At 44.7% G+C, this 21,160-nt stretch overlaps 1 protein-coding gene across 1 annotated transcript in view; it reads left to right on the top strand.

Annotated features, from left to right (window-relative positions):
- The first annotated feature begins 1,021 nt into the window (after positions 1-1,021).
- The window catches only part of LOC144817834 (C-C motif chemokine 21-like), a 41,060-nt gene continuing 20,921 nt past the window's right edge, over positions 1,022-21,160 (top strand). Inside the window, exons 1-2 of the mRNA XM_078674687.1 lie at positions 1,022-1,212; positions 18,797-18,917. Coding sequence (XP_078530813.1) covers positions 1,149-1,212; positions 18,797-18,917 — 185 coding nt within the window. The 5' untranslated portion in view covers positions 1,022-1,148. The remainder of the gene's footprint in view (positions 1,213-18,796; positions 18,918-21,160) is intronic.

The raw sequence follows: 21,160 nt of genomic DNA, 5'->3' as shown, positions 1-21,160 counted from the left end.
CATTCTGAGAACTGAGTCGGAAATGGTCTATTCTGGATCATTTGCCATGGACGTGAGACATGAAGGCAGGTCAGAGGCCAAGGGTCAACCAGGCCACTGTCATCCATGGAGGCACGAAGGACAGCCCTGTCTCTTGCATTGTGCCTGTCCATGGGGCCATTCCTGTCTACTGCTGGGTCAACTGTCATATTCATGTCACTCGCAATGACAGTCTTCTCTGAGCCGATTTTAGTAATCCCTCCGTTTCTAAGCTCTGTTACTACAACACGCAGTTTATTGCAGTCAATTTCAAACCTCTGAAGGACGGAAGACTGAGTTTACTTTGCTAGGATTGAAAACTTGTGATCTTCAGATAACTGCCTTCGTGAGCAGCGAGCGTTTAGCTCTGTGAGCTGACACCTCTCGCTTCTGCAGTATATCATTTCACCTTTGACTCCTTCCTGATTGATTCCTACCATGCCCAGGCCGGCACTGGTGCCTGGGGGGCAGGGGCAGAGGTTACATTTCCTAACTAGTCGGTGGTAATTTATGGAAGAGTAGCTACAGGGAAGCCTGTCATGTACCCTACTTTGCTCCACCCCTTCTCGCCTTCTAGATGCACTGACCTATTGGCAGTCTGCTATATGCCTGTATCCAACCTTACCAGCCATTCAGATGCTGACATGTGGCTGACTCTCTCCCAGCCCTCATAGCTGAAGCAGCCACAATATCTGGATTTCTCGTTTTCCTGCAGTCTAATCTGTCTCTGCCTGTAGACTGTTCAAGGATACGTCCCACCTCGCTGCATTATAGACTTCCGGAGCCTCTCGAAGACTGAGGTGGGGGCCCACAGCGCCCCAGACTCCCAGAAAGAGCCATGTTATGATCGCCCCTGATGAAAACAAAATCACGTTTCCGGTTTGTGGGATGAACTTTGCGCTCTGAGGAGCCGCGAGGGTGAACCCTCAGAGAAGACAAGAGCCCGGGGCATCAATCCCGGCGCGTGAGTGATCGGTTCCTGGACAGGAGCGGGGCCCGGAGCCAGGATCTGGGGACGCAGGGGCGGGCTCGTCTTAAATAGAGGCTGGAGGCGGCGGCGCCGTCAGACCGTCCTGGAGGCAGCGCGCGAGGAGCCCCCCGCTGCTGGCTGTGAGAGTTCACCCACGGCAATGACCCCGCAGGTGCCCCTGGCCGCCCTCCTGGCGGCGCTGCTCTGCGCCCTCGGCGTCCAAGGTAGGTCACTGATCTCATGTCTTCTATAGCGCTGAAACATTGAAGCCTTCAGGCGCTTGGCGCTTGGGCTGCGTTTAATTCACAAAAGTCCAATTTCTGCAAAGACACTCATGACTGAGGACATTCTGAATCTCCTCAGACTTCTGGCTACTGCATTCATTTACGTCATCCTCGTACGTAAAGGTTTGTGATAATACTCCATGTGGGAATACCCTCCGCCCACGGTAGCACCACGCAAAATATTTCAGCGCGTGGTATTTTCACAAACAGAAGCAGCCTGCTTTAGATTTGTGGAGGAAGCTCTAAATTTGGAAGAGATTATATTCTGCATTTAGCATTTTAGCCCCCACCCCCAATCTACGAAAGCCCCAAAATCTAGCATCTTTGAAGTTCCCAGACTGTTCTATAAATGGGTCGGTACTCACAGGCACTGAGTACCTGCACTTCTTTCCTCTGAGAGGGAGACAATCTGCACTACTCAGTACGGATGCGATACATATGTTGGGACAGCCCTACTGGTGCTCATAGCCTTAGTGACTATAATATAGGCACACATGTGGTAAAATGAGTAAACGTTATGATCTGGATTATATGAACTGCTTGGGATGGTGGTAATTTGTTCAGAAGTGTTAACTATCATTGATTCGATTTCATATTTTGTAAGTGGTGCGCTATTTTGTATGTCTTGTGTTGTTGGTCAGTGCTGTCTTGCAGCAGGAAAATGCAAAGTTTGTATTTTGTCTTCTTGTGTAATCACGAGGCTTGATCACTGATCCCACTTGTCCTACTACACCGCATTGTATGATCTTGTGAAAATTCCACTATATCCCCATACCTCATTCTCCACGTTATGAAACAGTAAGAGCGTTAAGAAACAGCAAGTGGGCCCCGTTGTGAGCTTTATGAATATTCAGGACATTTGCCCATTGAAAGATTCGGTCCCAATGCTGATTGATTTTGGATTTCCAGCAATCATAAACACTAAACACTTAAACCAGGCATGTGGAAATAGTGCTATACTATAGAAATACCAGACCCTAGATTTACTAAGCCTTTGCATTACACAAAGCAACGCATTTGCAAAGCCACGCAAGGTCCGGTTTGCATGGCTTTATAAGATGTAATGTAACGCAGCTGCTTGGGCTGCGTTACTCTACATTTCATCTTGGGAGGCGCCAAGGGCACAAGTCCTAATAAAAGAAGTGGGGGGACGCTGACGTCATGCCAGGAAGTGACATCACAAAAGGTGGCTTGCACTCAGTTGCAGTTTATAGTTATCGAGCTCCCAGTAAAATAAGTGAGAGGACGCTGTCCACCCGCTTGGTACCCCGACTCGAGCCCTGGAGGCGCCCCATGGGAGTAGCATGGGCGTTCCAAAGCATCCACCCATGGTTTTTGGTGTATTTCCAGATTTACTAAAGCTAATAAACCTGGGAAAGAGTCAACATGGTACACCTTCCCCAGTGATGCGTAACATGGAGAAATGCCTATATTTCCCATCATTACCCCCTCTTTCCATGTCTGCTACATTCTGCCGCACACACAGCCACGGCCCGTGGAGGGAGTTTCGGTGGTGCGGAGAGGTGATGCGGGGGAGGGGCAGGGTGGAGGGTGCTAAAAACCAGAGAATGGATAATTGAAGGTAAGTAAACAACGTAATAAATAAAACGAATTTCGTAGCGCACCCTGCATCACATTTTGCGATGCAGGGCGCGCTACGAAACTAATTTTATTAATTAAATTGTTTACTTACCTTCAATTATCCATACTCCGGTTTATAGCACCCCCCACCCTGTCCCTCCCCCGCCCCACCTCTCCGCCCCACCGAAACTCCCTCCACGGCCCGTGGCTGCGCACACGTAGAAAGAGGAAAATGCCTCTAAGGTTTTTGTGCAGGAAGGTGTTCCTTCCTGCACAAAACCAATCCTGGCTGTCACACAGGCGCCCCTTGCAACCCTTACACCATGGTACAAGGGTGCTTGCATTGGCGCCAGGCAGCACGCAATGCGCCAGCGCAAGGAACGAGCAGGAATGCTCCATATCTTGGTAAATATTGAGCATGTCTTTTCTCTCCCTTTCACTCAATGCAGCACAGCAATTTTGCTGGCTACCCGGTGTTGTGTGAAAGATTAGTAAATGTGACCCAGATATTTATTGTTAATATTCTGGTGCATACTTTAAAATTTTTGTCCATAACATGCAGTATGTATTGGCAATGCTGGTCTCCAACCACTCATTTGGGTAGCTAATGATGTCACTGGGGGGTTTATTACATAAAGTGCCCCGAGGTGCAACAAGTGTTTGCACCTGCTTTTTGCATGCCCAGGGCAGTCTGGAATTACTGAAGGGTCTGCAGACACTTGTGCGGCCCCTTCTGTAATATGGAAGCGTCATCACTAAATCAGCACTGACATGGCGCCGCAGGGGTGTGCCCTGATGCCATGGGGGTGTGGACCTTTGACCCTGCACCATCTTACAGCCGCAGGGACAAAAAGACGCCAAGAAAATAGTCAAAGCGCTGTTACTTGCAAAATACCTACCACTGCCTTAACCACTCTTGGCACATTTTGGCATGACTTAATCTGTGACAATGTCTAATCTTTGCAAAACTTTTAATAAAAACCACTAACGATAGATGAGTGAAATTGACACTTGAGTATATGATGCTCTTTCGCAGACCCACGGGCCCGATATATCTATATTTCATACAACGTAAACCAGCAAGACAACTTGCTGCGCTGGGTGAAAGAGTGGGCAGGAATGCACCATGTAGGGTGCATTCCTGTCCTCTCCTTTTGTGCTGCTTTGATTCAACGCAGACAACCTTGCTTCATGGTGCAAGGGTGCTTGCATTGCAGGCAGGATTGTTTTTGTGTACGAAGTGACCCTTTCCTGCCCAAAAACAATCCTTAGAGGCTTTTTCCTTTTTCTGAGTGTGCTACATAATGTGGCACACTTACAAAAAGGAAACAAGGAGAAATAAAGATATTCATCCTTGTAGCACCTCCCACGGGAAGGTGTAGCATTTTGCTGCATTCCCAGGTCTACCACTAATGGTAAATCTGTGAGTGCGCCGAAAATCCTGGGTGGATTCGAGGGAACACCCACGCTCCACCCATAGAACGCCTTTCTACGGCAGAGAGACGTGTTACTCCAGATGTACCAAGCACGACAGGGTCACACAAGGTGGTCTTCCTTGCTTGGCAAATCTGAACTAAGTATCATGCGTGACGCAAGGGCAACACAAAACGAGGAAAAATCTGGCCCCCAGTTTTTATAGACGATCGCTCCTACCAGGCCAACTATTAACATTGACGAACATATACGTTATTTACCTTAGTGCTTATTTACTTACGTACATTCTCTGTGAATGCCGTCATGCGATGAAAATTTTGTTGGTGTTTATGTAGAACACTCAGATATCCACTGGTCATGTTTACTCTTCATGGAATTATAAATAAATAAAAATGTCAGGCGGAGCACTGATTGTGTGCCACGGGTGAGGTGGCCCCTTGGGCAATGGACTCTGGGTCGCAGGTAGCCCCTAGTCCTGGGTCAAACACTGCACCTGCCTGTAAGGGGATCTCTAATTTTGCTTCGGAGGAAGGTCGGTCCCACCGCCCCTGAGCTGGTCTGCCAATGCCAGGCCTAGGCCCGCGCCCACCCTGGGAACAGGTCATCCATTCAAGGGTGCTCCAAGGCGCAGTCAGGGAAGGTGTACCCACCCAGACATCCCTCCGCCCCGGACTTGTGCCCAATGTGTAATTCAGAGCCAAACTGGGGCAGAGGGCTGTCTACCTGACTGTTCCAACCCACAGCATATGGATGTAGTTTGTTGATATACCTCAAACCTAAGGGGAAGGCATCTAAGCGCTATGCAGGGCCAAAGGAAGACAAGCAATCAGAAAGAATCTAAGAAGGGGCAGGGGGTGGGTGCTGGGTTATGGCAGGTGTGCAGATGTAAAAAGTGTCACATCCACAACTGGCATAACTAACAAATGTTATTGACACAGTCGTGGATACGTCTAAGCACTATAAAATGTAGGTGTTACTGATTTCACAACGTAAATAGAACTCTCCTTAACAACCTTACAACCATAAAAGACCGACGACCTCATTCAGGTGTAGCTCTTATCGGGTTTTAAGATGTATTTACCTTTCATCTGAACTTTCTGCCCTTTAGTTATTATTCCATGTTTTACTACTTAACTGGGTCCTATCGTGAACTTACTCCCAGCAGGTGTTTATCGGTTTCTTTATGTTGAAAGCCAATAGACGTCTACACTTTTCTAATGTTTGTCGAATGTGTAGGCATTTTCGTACCTGAGACGCGAGTCATGCTAGCATAAGTTCAAGAGACATATTTGGTTAAATTGTGGCTTTTCATAGTTCTATTCGTATGGTGACGTAGGAGCGCTGTGTTTAGAAGTGCGTTCATGACACTTTCAATGTGCTACAATCTGACAGAGTTTACCTTTAGTTTTTGTGTAGCAGCAGAACATGGCAGAACCACATGCATCTTTATCAAGCAAAAGGGTACACAACCAGGACAATCAGATAATGCTGATGAGGGGGGAGGTGGCCTTTATTATTCCAGCAGAAACTAAAATAAGGACTGACCATACATTTATGTGAGTTGACCAAATTAACTTCAATTGTATATGTCAATTTAAATACATAAAACGAAGAAGTGCCATACACGAGTAAAATGCTAAACGAATTGTCCTTTATTATGCGAATAAGATTCAAGTCTGTAAATTGCACCAAATCAGCGACACAGGGTTTAAACCTACTAAGCTACCTTCTCAGACTAATACAGTTATCACTGTTGTCATGTGAAGAATGCACTTTGAGTAATGTTTGCTTTAGTTTAACTTTCACTATTCCATGTTTGTTTCTACTTTGATTTAAACAAATAAATCACACAAACTAAACACATTCCACCCGTTTTCATACAATCAATACAGCAACACAGCATATTCTTGGCGAAAAGAATCTAACAGAGCTGGATCAGTTTTGTTGTACTTGGCGAGCTAGTTTAGGCAGTAAATATTTACAAAAGCTCTTTGTTTACTGGTGTTTATAAAAGCGCATTGACAATAGCTAAGCTTTGGTTTCTGAGAGCGGTGCAGAGGTTGCTGGGAAGTGTGTGCTGGTGGCCATCTTATCTGCTCTTTGGTTTCTGTGAGCGGTGCAGAGGTTGCTGGGAAGTGTGCGCTGGCGGCCATTTTATCTGCTCTTTGGTTTCTGTGAGTGGTGCAGAGGTTGCTGGGAAGTGTGCGCTGGCGGCCATCTTATCTGTTCTTTGGTTTCTGAGAGCGGTGCAGAGGTTGCTGGGAAGTGTGTGCTGGCGGCCATCTTATCTGCTCTTTGGTTTCTGTGAGCGGTGCAGAGGTTGCTGGGAAGTGTGCGCTGGCGGCCATCTTATCTGCTCTTTGGTTTCTGTGAGTGGTGCAGAGGTTGCTGGGAAGTGTGCGCTGGCGGCCATCTTATCTGTTCTTTGGTTTCTGAGAGCGGTGCAGAGGTTGCTGGGAAGTGTGTGCTGGTGGCCATCTTATCTGCTCTTTGGTTTCTGTGAGCGGTGCAGAGGTTGCTGGGAAGTGTGCGCTGGTGGCCATCTTATCTGCTCTTTGGTTTCTGTGAGTGGTGCAGAGGTTGCTAGGAAGTGTACGCTGGTGGCCATCTTATCTGCTCTTTGGTTTCTGTGAGCGGTGCAGAGGTTGCTGGGAAGTGTACGCTGGTGGCCATCTTATCTGCTCTTTTGTTTCTGTGAGCAGTGCAGAGGATGCTGGGAAGTGTGCGCTGGTGGCCATCTTATCTGCTCTTTGGTTTCTGTGAGCCGGGCAGAGGATGCTGGGAAGTGTGCGCTGGTGGCCATCTTATCTGCTCTTTGGTTTCTGTGAGCGGTGCAGAGCTTGCTGGGAAGTGTGTGCTGGCGGCCATCTTATCTGCTCTTTGGTTTCTGTGAGCGGTGCAGAGCATGCTGGGAAGTGTGAGCTGGTGGCCATCTTATCTGCTCTTTGGTTTCTGTGAGCGGTGCAGAGGATGCTGGCAAGTGTGCGCTGGTGGCCATCTTATCTGCTCTTTGGTTTCTGTGAGCAGTGCAGGGGTTGCTGGGAAGTGTGGGCTGGTGGCCATCTTATCTGCTCTTTGGTTTCTGTGAGCACTGCAGAGGTTGCTGGGAAGTGTGCGCTGGTGGCCATCTTATCTGCTCTTTGGTTTCTGTGAACAGTGTAGAAAATGCTGGGAAGTGTGATCTGGCTGCCATGTTGTCTGCTGCTACAGTAGTCAGAATGTACAGTTGTTTTGCCAACAGACTATCCAAGGATAAATCAAAAAGAGTAGTCATATGGTCATAGCTGCCAAGGTTTCAGATTGCTTATGTGTGACATGTTCATAATTTCAGTGTACTTATGAGTGACATTCAACGACTATGAGTGACACTTTCTCACAAGCAAAATCAAGCAATGAAAACAAGGAAAACACAAATATCAGAAATGACATCCATTTGAGAAACAAGAAACTCTAAGTATATCTTAAAACTGCTGCAAATCACTAGAAATGGAAGGGCACTAACCTAGTGTCCAGTTTATATATGCTCATGATCATGACCCGTTAAAAGTAAATTAAATAAGGATTGGAGAAGGTACTAGTGACACTTATTCCTCTGTAGCTAGCAGCACATGGCTGGACAGACAATAAACTAATCAAACACTGCAGTGCGTGTGTTTAATCCTTATATCACTCTGACCATTATATATGCCAGGTTTTCAGACTGCTTATGTGTGACATTTTGGTGGTTTCAGTTGGTGGCGTATACTACCTAACGAGTGACACTTTTTTCGCAAGTAATGTAAATCTAAGCAGTAACTAGTATTTTTGTGATCATCTGTGAATTTTCGATTTTTACGCACGGTAAAAACCCAGCTTCTGTAGTGAGCAAGGGCAGACAAATGGAAAACCTTGCAATAAAAACAACTCCTCAACGTTTCCCAGATGACAAGTACATGAAGTTGTGCCCCTACATTAGCTGTACCTGAAATAGCCTTCTCGTAAAATGCACCTGTTACATCATTTCCTCACTAGAATAACCCAGAAGTTCCTGCCAGATTGAAATAAATGAAGGGTTCTGCCGAAAACAAAACTGCCCACCCGACGACCTACCAGCTGAGAGGTGCCAGAGTGGATCTCAGCTGCTATGAATCAATGAAGATTAAAAACCATCTGAAGTTTGGTAAAGATCATCAATCGATTCTAATAACACATCCAAAGTACCACATCCAACACCCTATCAACCATGCACCCTAGTAGCATAGAATGATAAACATATACAATTGAACAAGTGTAACAGATTGGAAATTGAATGCATCTTAATGTCTTAGCTCAAGAAGCAGCTATCGAATGTGAACACGGGACACCACATAACTGTTAATGTTTTATACTATATTGATAGAATTGGTGTTTTTTAAAAACTTATATCTGTATAGCATTGATTTGAATTTCCTTAAAGCAAGCTACAAAACAAATCATATTCTAACATTGTAAAAAACACACAGGCAACCTGATATCATTATACTGTTTGATATTAGGTTTGGTTCTAAGTGTTGGCTTGTTTCAAAGCCCGCACAATTTTTGCAGAAATGGAAAATGAGTTAACGTTACATGCAGAGGATTATACAGTGTAGTGTAGTAGAGAAGCCAGGAATGTTGTTTAATTCCAACAGCGTGAAGATAGAGCCTCCTTCATCGACATAGGGTATAAGTAAACCACATATTGGAATCATGACGTAGTATGCACCACATTTCTGCTTGTTTTAGTGTTTTCACAGCCTTGATTTGTACATGTTCCAGTCTTTTATCTATACATTCCATTTGAGGATCCCAGCCAGCGCGTGCTTTATCATGTACAGACATCTTAGTATCTTACATGAGACACACTGATTGCCTTCACAAAATGGCAGATTTTCCACCAGAACTTTGCCCCCGTTTGTGGATATGACACTGGTGTTGATGGAGTTCTGCTCTAGGGATCCTGTGGATGTCCACGTGTACTCCAACAACGTACATCTAAATTCAGGCTGGCTCTCGTCTGTGAAGTGTCAATACCTATGCTCCCCTTCCGTCCGACGCATGGTCGACATCACCTACCAACCACGAGGCAGTGGCCGCGAGAGTCTTCGTGTTCTGTACTTCCCATGGGCCGCTTGATGCCTGGCGCCTGCCCTCTTCTCATAAAGTCTGAGAATTGAAAGGACCCCCCCAGAGAGTAGTGCATGTTCCAGATTAGGGAAGGATTCACACATTCAAGGATTATTGGTCGATTCTAGCTAATTGTCTCTAGGACCGCAGGGGGAGAAATACTGTCCTTTTGGGGATACCAGTAGACCCCTGGCTAGAGAAGCCCTGATTTAAAGCCATCGTTCTAAAACTGGTCCGGAGGTTGTCTCCAAGAAGCTGAGCAGAAGCCATTAGGAACATGCAGCAGGCGAACAGGACTGACCTAACAGATTTTGCGTCGTCGTGACCGTCAAGAGTTAACCAGGAGTTGTTAGGAACATGCAGCAGGTGACCAGGACTAACCTAAGAGATGCTGCGCCTTCATGAAGGTCAAGCTCCACAGGGAACATTCCCAGAGTTACAGCCTTGTAAATCAGCATGAACCCCGACTTGTCCCGCAGTCATCCTGGTTTTTTGAGAGCTCCTTTCTTCATTTTCTGGGCTTTTCTGTAGGCTTTAGGGTTGTCTTCAACTGACTCAGACCAGTCCCCCTTAATCTAGATTCATTTGAACCATTTCCCTGTTTGTTACTGATCTGAAGATATCACAGTTAGAAGTCCCAGTTCAACCCAAAATCCAAGGACATTAGTTAGCAACTTGCTAGGTGATCTGAGTCAAATGTTGGCCGATCAAACATGGTCCCTTCTGCAATGGGTGGCATTGACATCAGGTGCCAGCAGTTCCCCTTGAAAAACACTGAGAATTGAAGCCCCACCTGGTCTCTCTGAACTCTGGCCGGTGGCCTGCATCCACGGTACCATATCTACTGCCCTTGGCACGCAGCATCCATCTCCATTGACTTGAGTTGGACACATGGTTACTTTGGCTCGTGGGCTTTGGAGTGACATAACTCTTTAGGACTTTTTTTCAGATTCTAATCCAAGGGTGTCCAAAAGCACCACGTGCCCACCATTTGCACCCAGGGCCGCCGAGAAAACTGGAGCACAGGGCAGAGGTATCCCAGTAATATTGAGTTTGTAGAATCCAGATGGCCATTCAAATGACATAACGAGAGAGATTGATAAACATACATAGGAAAAGACTAGAGATCTGATAGATTCCCCAAGGAGCCGAAGACACCCAGTCCACCCCACAGAGGATACGGTTATATATCAGATTTTAGGGATCTTTTTCTTGCAAAAGGAAATATGCTAATAATAGCCCACACACATGCACACACTCATGCACAAACTCACTGAAGCACCCATACACTGATGTGCAGACACACACACACTGATCCTTCGCACACACACAGATGCATGCACACACACCCGCACAAACACACACACACTGATGCACACACATACAAACACATTGAGAAACGGCCATTGACCGTAATGAAGTGTGTCTTTACTATTGTAACTCAAGCGCACTTTGATAGTAGGGTAGGTTATAAAACGGACCAAGGCAAATCTAACTGCACTTTTAGTTTTTTGATACACTCACTTGAAAGTACCTAAACACACAACTGGGACTGGTCATCACAATGCATTGGCCCTCACAGATAGTGTTTGTCTGGTTCTGACAAGGTTAACCCATGCTGTGAGAGCAAACCGGTCCCCACATGGTGGAATATATAAATGACGTCCTAAATGCGATCCGGAACCATGTAAGACCATTACAGGTCACACCGGAATAAGCAGCTGGTCACACCTATTGAGAAGCCGTCATATGTGACAATCACCAACTTACTCGAAGCTCATTTATCAAGGTCCCACCATGATAAGTAGAACCTGAAGGGCAGTGTGTCTAGCAGCAAGGTGTTCCTTCCTCCGATACCGGGCCCTGTGTATGCCTCAGTATGGGATATCACTCCCTGTAGTGCAGGTCAGCAGAGAGATGCCTTGGGAGAGCTTTATGAATGTCTTAGTACTGGGATAACAGTCCACTGTGTAAGTCTGTACAAAGGTGCCTCACTGGAGCCTGCAAAGTATAGGGTTCATTGTGAGAGCTACGTGACGTGACCCTGGTGATGGTCAGAGAGATGCACTGGGAGCCCTGACAATGTTCCAATATCATCATATAGTGCAGGTTAGTACAGATGCGCCTTGCTACAGCCCTCTGAATGTCCCAGTACTGGGGTATCAGTGTACTGTACATCTCAGAATTGAGGCACCTCCCTAGAGCCCTGTGAATGCCTCGGTACTGGGATATAAGTGCCCTGGGAAGGTGCACAAAGAGGGGCCTTTTGAGAGCCCTGTGAATGCCTCGGCACTGGAATATCAGTGCACTGTGCAGGTGAGTATAGAGACACCTCTCGAGCCCTGTGAATGTGACAGTACTGGGATATCAGTGCCCTGTGCAGGTGCACATGGAGGAGCCTTTTGAGAGCCCTGGGAATGCCTCACTACTTGGATTTCCCTGTTCCGCTGTGCATGACTCATGCTAAAACCGAAGGACATCAAGCCTATTTCTAAAAACCCTACCCCATATATTTTTACTGTGGTAAATATTAAGCATTCTATATTCACAAAAGACAGGTGCAGACAGTGCTCTGGAACTTCCAGGGTCTATGGCACTGAAGGGTCTTGCCTCGGTTGAGCTGGTCTGTGGTAGTGAAGGGTCTTGCCTCAGTTGGGCGGGTCTGTGGTAGCGAAGGGTCTTGCCACCGTTGGAATGGTCTGTGGTAGCGAAGGGTCTTGCCACCGTTGGGCTGGTCTGTGGTAGCAAAGGGTCTTGCCTCAGTTGGGCGGGTCTGTGGTAGCGAAGGGTCTTGCCACAGTTGGGCTGGTCTGTGGGAGTGAATGGTCTTGCCACAGTTGCGCTGGTCTGTGGTAGTGAAGGGTCTTGCCACAGTTGTTGTTAATCACAATAGAGCCACCCCCAGTGGGTTGTAGCTAGTGCTAGTGCTAATTAATTAGTGAGTGCAGGCATCTCACAAAAAGTGAAGGACTGATCTCACACACCACCTGGTGTCATGCTTCATCATCGACTAGTCCTCGCCCTCTAAAAACTTGGTTTGATAGAGAGCGGGCATACACCTGATGACAAGGATGCACTTCTAAACTAAGTGGGGCCCTAAGACAAATAGTGAGGTTAAAAAGCCATTATAGATGTCACATTACATTTTAATGGTGCTGGCATCTATATGGTAATTAAAATAAAGTGATCGGTGTAATGGGGATATTATTGTCCCCCTACCGATATCAATGAGGTCAACATGTTTCTGCCAGTGGCCCAGTAGGGTCCGTGGCATTCTTCATGACCTAAACGAATAAATCAACTGCGGTGAGAGGATTGGGGCAGCACTTTCGCCCTAAGTCTAGTCCCAAGAATAGAGAGCGAGAAATAATAAACGTGATGCCCTACTAGAGAACAATGATAGAGAGAAGCCTAACAGAATTGTGTGTGTAACAACATATACACCGGTTTCCAAAACTGTTCAGAAAATCATAAGAAAGAACTGGCACATCCTTGATGGTGGAGAAAATCGCTGGGAACCCCCGCTGTTCACTTTCAAAAGGAGTAAGAACTTACGGGATGAGCTGGTATGGGCTAAAGACCCTCCTGCAAGAGGGGAGGATCAAGTAACACTCTGGAACACTTAGAGACCAACAGAGAACTTTGCCTGTGGCGGCTGTGTCTCATGTACTCTGACCCTAACTACAAAAGAAGTAGACATTGGCACCACACACCCATGGATATTGGAAAACGTTAGCAAATGCAACACGGAAAATGGGGTATATCTTCTTACATGCCCTTGCAACCTAAAATATGTGGGTATGACTACCAGAAAAGTTAAGATCTGCATCAACGAACATCGCATCACCATACGCTGTAAGAAAACTAATACAAAACTCACTAGACATTTTCTGGAACACAACCATAAAGAAATTGATCTTAACTGGGTGGTCCTGGAAGTCATGAAGAAATAGAAGACATTCCTGACCAGGCCACTCCATATCTGGGAACAGATATGGGTATACTGTCTTCATACATGGAAAGAAGGTCTGAATGATTGGCTACAATTAGCACTTTAGCCAGCACTTCCCCTTACTTAACATACATGTATATCTAATCAGCAGTGGGCCCTTAGTAGCGCACCTTGCGTTTTCCATGGTGTTTTTACGACATCTTAACATCATCCCTAGAGATGGATCTGCTTAGAGAACTACAAGCCAACTACAGTGAAAACCTGTGCTTTGATGTCACTTTTTTGGTCGGTTATCGCACCCTCCTTGAAACATGTCTTATGCCTAATAGGGAAAATGCCTGCCCCCTTATCCATTATAGTAAGTATATCCTCGAATGTCTGTGATCTTACCGGCTAGTAATATGCCACACTGCCCCAGAATTAGCACAGAATCTCTTTTCACACCCGTGTCTAAGTTTTCTGACACCGTGCTCTATATTCCCATGACTTGCCAACCTTGTGGCTTTCCATAGAACCATTCAGAAGGATGCCGGTGCACCCACAACCTGGCTGTTACTGTCTTCATAATCTACACATACGCGTTAGTGTAGACATCTGATAATTGCTCACTCTTGTCTTTCCAGCGCGTTAGCACTATCAATATCAGTCTTGGCCTTGTTCGCGAATGCGCAATTCTAGATACACCTGTCACATGCGCGATTTCGTTTTTCAACGCGCATGAGCAGCACTCAGCCGCTTAACTCCACCAGCGCATCTGACTCACATTCGGAACGGATACCAGCCCCAACCCGGCCATTACGAGCCCTCGTGCACATACCACTGGCCCACCGGGAACATTACCGGATGCCCATATTTGGTGGGTTAGGCATCACCTGGAGTGGCAATTTAATTCCCGGCGCTGACACTTTAAATACCTGCCCCCGCTCCACTCATTTATCTTCGAGGTGCGGAGGAGTACAGACATAGGCGCAGAGGCAGAGACCATGTCACTTATCAGTAAGAGTATGAATGGGTGATTGAATGTGTATTCCTTTACAGGTATTCAGAAACCTGAGATACTACAGAACATCTTGTGTGTTCTCAACACTTACTTTTGTCTTAACATATTGTATTTTGTGTTCTTTTCTCCTCATTACGATTTCAGCGTTTGACCTAAGGGGTTTCCTGCCCTCACCCTCCTATGGGGCATAGTGTCCCACCATAGGGTAAGCAATTTGGAGACAATGTCTTCTCTCTGGTGCACAGATGAGTGTCACAACAGTTGCACTTATAGCCACTCAGGATAGTTTCTGGATATGTGTGGCTGATCATTATTTGTTTTTTTGTTTATAGTGCTTTGTCACGGTTCTTAACCGATATGCTTTTCTTACAGGCTTTAGATTCAGCCAGATCACGGTAGAGAGTGATCTCTTTCACCCCACCCAGTGGAAATCCTCTCACCATAGTTTGGTAAGACTGAAGCCCGCAGGTGATTTATTCATTTAGGTGCTGATGAATGCCACGGACCCTACTGGGCCACTGGCAGAAACATGTCGAACTCATTGATATCGGTAGGGGGACAATAATATCCCCATTACACCAATCATTTTTTTTAATTACCATATAGATGCCAGGACCATTAAAATTTAATTTGACATCTATAATGGCTTTTTAACCTCACTATTTGTCTTAGGCCCCCCACTTAGTTTAGAAGTGCATCCCTGTTGTCAGGTGTATGCCCGCCCTCTATCAAACAAAGTATTTGTGAGATGCCTGCACTCACTAATTAATTAGCACTAGCACTAGCTACAACCCACTTGGAGCGGCTCTATTGTGATAAACAGTTTATGTTGGAGGCTGCCGACTCCCAGCAACCCGTGCCTCTGGTTCCCTCATCCCGGACCCTGTCTGGGTTTTGTGGTTACAAATCTTGCCACAGTTGGCCTGGTCTGTGATAGTGAATGGTCTTGCCTCAGTTGGGCTCGTCTGTAGTAGTGAAGGGTCTTGCCTCAGTTGGGCTGGTCTGTGGTAGTGAAGGGAGGTTCACTGATAGAATATCGATGTAACAAACATCGATGTTCTAAATATAAAAAAAAATACAGACTGCAAAAATATTGACTCTAATACCTTTACAAGTAAGTACAAAAATATTGAATCAAAAATGCAGAGATAAAAAATATAGATGTAAAACATATTGATTTAAAAATATATATATAATCAAATATTATTTAGTAAATATATTAAATATTAATATTATGTTTAACAACATAAATTCAATGTAATATATATTTTAACTAAATATAACGAATAAAAAAATATAAACACACAAACATCAAAATGTATACATATACATATATTTACTTATATCTTTATTGAAGTTTTTTAAACTTTAAAATTATATAAAAATAAAATATATATATCAAGAATTTAAAATAAAATAAAACATTCTATAATACATTAAAAAATTAAACTATTAAAAAAAATTAAACATACATTTCCCAATACATTAAGTGCAACAGTAAGGAAAGTGTTGGATAGCGGAATAATCAGATTTACTATTCCCACTCTAGTTATAGCAACAGTAGGGAAAGTGTTAAATAGCGGAGGGGGAAAAATCACTATTCCCACTACAAAAAGTGCAAAAGTAGGGAAAGCGTTGGATAGCGGAGGGGTAAAAGTTACTATTCCCACTCCAGTGAGTGCAAAAGTAGAGTTTGTGTTCCAACAGTAGGGAAAATGTTGGATAGCAGAGGAGTAAAAATTACTATTCCCGCTCCAATGAGTGCAACAATAGGGAAAGCTTTGGAGAGTGGAGGGGCAAACATGACTATTCCCACTACAAAAAGTGCAACAGTAGATAAAGCGTTGGATAGCAGAGGAATTAAATGTACTATTCCAACTCCAGTGAGTGCAACAGTAGGGAAAATGTTGGATAGCAGAGGAGTAAACATTACTATTCCCACTCCAATGAGTGCAACAGTAGGGAAAGCTTTGGATAGCGGAGTGGCAAAAATTACTATTCCCACTCCAAAGAGTGCAACAGGAGGGAAAGTGTTGGATAGCGCAGGGTAAAAACTACCATTCCCACTCTAGTGAGTGCAGAAGTAGGGAAGTGTTGGATCGTGGAGGAATTAAATTTACTATTCCAACTCGTGTGAGTGCAACAGTTGGTAAAACGTTGGATAGTGGAGGGGTAAAAATTTCTATTCCCACTCCAATGAGTGCAACAGTAGGGAAAGTGTTGGATAGCGGAGGGACAAAAATTACTATTCTCAATCCAAAGAGTACAACAGTAGGGAAAGTGTTAGATAGCTCAGGGGTACAAATTACTATTCCCACTGCACTGAGTGCAAAAGTAAGGTAAGTGTTGGATAGCAGAGAATTATATTTACTATTCCAACTCCTGTGACATGCAACTGTAGTGAAACGTTGGATAGAGGAGAAACAAAAATTACTGGTAACACTTAAACAGTTAAAAACAAACAAAAAATATTACAAAATGTTAAAATCATAAAAATAAATAAACAATATTTTAAAAATATGAAATTAAATATATTAAACATTTGAAAAGAACACATTATAATATTAATTGCATATAACAAAAACCTACAAATAATATGTAAAATAAATTACTAAGTACATTTATAAACAATAATCATTTAAAAAGTACCAAATATTAACAAACAAAACAATTGTTTAAAAGATAAATGTATTTATTTTATTTTCTACCCTTAAAAACCACACCATTAACAAAACATTTCAACATTTTTCATTAAATGTATTTCCATAATTAACATAATAATTATTCAATTAAAAAAATCTTTTTAATAAAAAAATTCACTGAGTACACATGCTTGAACACTATAATATCCACAACACACACCTAAATTAAATTAAGCTATAAAATAATAAAAACCAATTAAATATTATTTTTAAAAGAAAAACTATTACTATTAACCACGAATAATTCCATATTTAAAAATGTATTTAATGCCCACCTTTTACCCATTTAAAAGTAAAAACAAAACACAAAAAGATAAACAATTACTCAAAATAATTATTAATAACTACTAAAAATTTACCAAATATATTAAAAATACAAACAAATCTTATACAAAAAAAGACATCACATACATATAACATTTTTGCTAAAATAGATAACATTAATAGAAAATCGATATTTTTAACAACTATATTTATGCAAATGATAATTTACACTTTGATATTTTTAACATCAATATGACTTACCTAAATTCAATATTGTTGACCACGAGAATGTGTCTGCCGCTATTTCTGACCCACAATATTTTTTACTCAATATTTGTGTAAACCGATATTTTTGATTTGATATTCTGTCTCTGCACCGTGACAGGTCTTGCCACAGTTGGGCTAGTCTGTGGTAGTGAAGGGCCTTGCCTCAGTTGGCCTGTTAAATACGTGGGGAGATTAGTACTTGCCACCAGTGGCCTTTTTACGGAGCTCTAAGTTTGCCCAACATTACACAACTTTCAAGATATGCACAATTTCATATTATATGTGGGTAAATGCCTGATGGCCTGCACTCATTGTAAAAGTTACCTGAAAGGAAGGCCTAATTTCAGAATTCTTGTCAAGGGCCAGGCAAACATTTAATTGGATTTATACGGGTTTGTGTGGCCCTGCGTTGCCCCCAACCCAAGATCATCAGGAATCCACTTGATGTTTAAGTCAAACAATTAAACCTCATATTCTTGGGGAGTTATTTAATTACAATGGTTTGAATATACACGAAGAACTATTCTTATATAAAGAAATAATGTATTTCACATTGAACAAATGTATAATTAAAATTCATGGTAACACATATGAATATCTAAAGACATCTTCGGTACATACTGACATCAATTTTATAGGGAGTCAGATCCACTATTCACATTCCTGATTATCACATTGGACTTCCTAAAGCTATAGACATGTGAATATTTTATAGTGGACATGCTCCAAGTTGTCTTGGTCCCACAGCCTGCATGTTTTGCTTAGAAGAAAGCTTCTTCAGGCTGTTGTGGGGCAAACTAAGCCAATGTAATTAGGTTATCCAACAATGCAGAGACATGAAGAGTAGGATATAACATTGGTGATAATTGCTGGTAATACAAATTGCATCTATTCCACATATATAGCCAATCCCAGTTCACTAAATTGGATAATTATGCAGCCTTCCAAAATCACCTACACAGAGATTAATGGCATCTAAAATTATCCACATGGAGCTATTATGGTCCTACTTCTCAATGTCCTTCTAATGGCTTGGTGCTTCCATCAGGCGTGATCCTGAGGAAGCCATGTAACTTCTATATGCCACCTCCCATTAGAAAACCAATGCAGATGCTTAGAAAGAGGAGCACCAGCACTGAATTGTAAACCTTTCTTATGCTGCAGACCTTCTCCCTCATCTTTCTTCCTCTCTCTCCCCAGGCAACGATAACATCGCCATGGACTGCTGCCTGAAAACCAGCGCCCACCCCATCCAGCTGAAGATCCTGCAGCGCTACGAGAACCAGAACCCTGACCAAGGCTGCCTGATCCCAGCGGTCGTGTAAGTGCTGTCACAGCCATGAGAATGTGACCTTCTGCATGTAGTGAATGACAGTTAAGTAGCAATACCTCCAGTTTCCTTGCCCTTTGGCTATTTATGACACCATTGTCACCTGCCTGCCGCCGGATATGTAGAGCTATTTTCATCACAAACTCTACAAGCTCAGACAGTGTACACACTTTTCAGAGGAAGATTGCAATTCAGGACAGCCTTTTTAACCTTACTCATTCTGATCTCTGATTCTTGACACGCTATGCATCTAAAACATTACATCTCCGATCTACTCAGAACCCCTCCCTTCCATGACTGTGCCACCACTCCCCTCTGGAAAATTGTTCTCAGAACCACACCAAACACACATCCCACGTCAGGACAATTTCTGCATCCTTGAAGAGTTCGACCAACTCTCTTCGCCAGGAGACGCTAAGCCGCCACTTCCCCTCCTAGCTCCCCACAAGACCCCTCTCTCTCCCGCTCTGTTAAACCTGTTGCCCTGATATCCTCTACATCTACTAAGCTTACTTCAACTACCTACAATAGGAACTAGATTCTCTAGCCTCCGATCTCCCACTTCTCCTCCTTCAGAACCACATCCACTACTCTAACCCCCAGAGATAACCAAAATACCACACCATGCTATTTAAATCACCTTCACTGACAAACCAGAGAGGGAAGCCCCTTCACTGTTATGTCTGCTCCTGGGTCGATGTCACATTATATACATTGACAAGAATTGCCATCTGTACCCACACATCGAACGGAGATGGAGATTCGCCTCAAATGGAAAAGAGTAGCATGCATCTTCAGCATAAGCTCAGTGTTCTCTCCGCCACAGATCTCAACATGCACTCAGTTTTCTCACCTCCACAGATACTTAGAATAGTATCAGTGTTCTCTCCTCAATGGATCCTCAGTATACCCTCAGTGTTTTCTCCTCCATGGATCCACAGCATACGCTCAGTGTTCTCTCCTCCATGGATCCTCAGCATACACTTAGGGGCCCATTAGGATGTCGGGCGGATCACCACCGCCATCCGCCTGACATCCTTTGCCGTTCGCCACCCATTTCCCCCCTCCATATTAGTATGGCGAGGGGACCGCGGCGGACGGAAAGACCGTCTGCCGCTTTTCTACCCCGGTCGCCTTGCGGCCGGGGCGGAAAATGTTTAATATGGTGGCGGTGTCTATTAGACACCGCCAGCCATATTATGATGGGCTTTGGGGAATGCCTTTCCGTGGCAGGCATGCGGAGACTCCCTGCGGGGGCCATTTGCGGGCCCCCTGGGAATCTGGGAGGGTGGGGGGTGCACATGGAGGTACCTATGGAAACCCCCCCCCCGCATTTCAAAGTGCAACATGGCAGGCACCGCACGGTGCCTGTCATGTTGTGCTTTGAAATGCACAACATGCATTTTTTCCATTGCGGCGCTTTCAGCACCGCCCGCTGCAATGGTAAAAATACAGGATGCGCCCGCCAGTGTGGCGGGCGCATCCTAATGGCCAAGGCGGGACCGTCGCTCTGATGGCGGGCGGTCCCGTTTTGCACGGGGGTGGCGGGCGAACTTGGTCAGCCCGCCATCTTAATTGACCCCTTAGTGTTCTCTCCTCCATGGATCTTCAGCCTACGCTCAATGTTCTCTCCTCAATGGATCCTCAGCATACGCTCAGTGCTTTCTCCTCCTCTCCTCCTTAGTATAGCCTCAGTGTTCGCTCCTCAATGGATCCTCAGCATAGCCTCAGTGTTCTCTCCTCCATGGATCCTCAGCATAAGCTCCATGTTCTCTCCTCCATGGATCCTCAGCATAGGCTCTGTTTTCTCCTCCATGGATCCTCAGCATATGCTCAGTGTTCTCTCCTCCATGGATGCTCAGTATGTGTTCAGTGTTCTCTCCTCCACGAGTCCTCATTAAACACTAAGGGGCACATTAGGATGTTGGGCGGATTGCCCCCGCCAGGCTGGCGGTAGCCACCGCCAGCCTGGCGGGGGCAATCCGCCCGACATCCTCACTCGTTCCCCCCCACCATATTAGTATGGCGGGGGGGACCTCGGCGGACTTTCCGCCCCGGTCGCCTTGCGGCCGGGGCAGAAAAGGAATAATATGGTGGCGGTGTCTATCAGCCATATTAGCATGGGCATTTTACAATGCACATTGCCGGCACAGAAAGACATGCGGTCTTCACTCTGGTGGCCCCCTGCGGGCCCCCAGAGTGAAGGAGGGGTGGGGGCTGCACACGGTGCGTAC

Source organism: Lissotriton helveticus, chromosome 2_1 (genome assembly GCF_964261635.1).
Source record: "Lissotriton helveticus chromosome 2_1, aLisHel1.1, whole genome shotgun sequence".
NCBI lineage: Eukaryota > Metazoa > Chordata > Amphibia > Caudata > Salamandridae > Lissotriton > Lissotriton helveticus.
The sequence above is the reverse complement of the archived record's forward strand: the minus strand, read 5'-3'. Positions and strand labels throughout refer to the sequence as shown.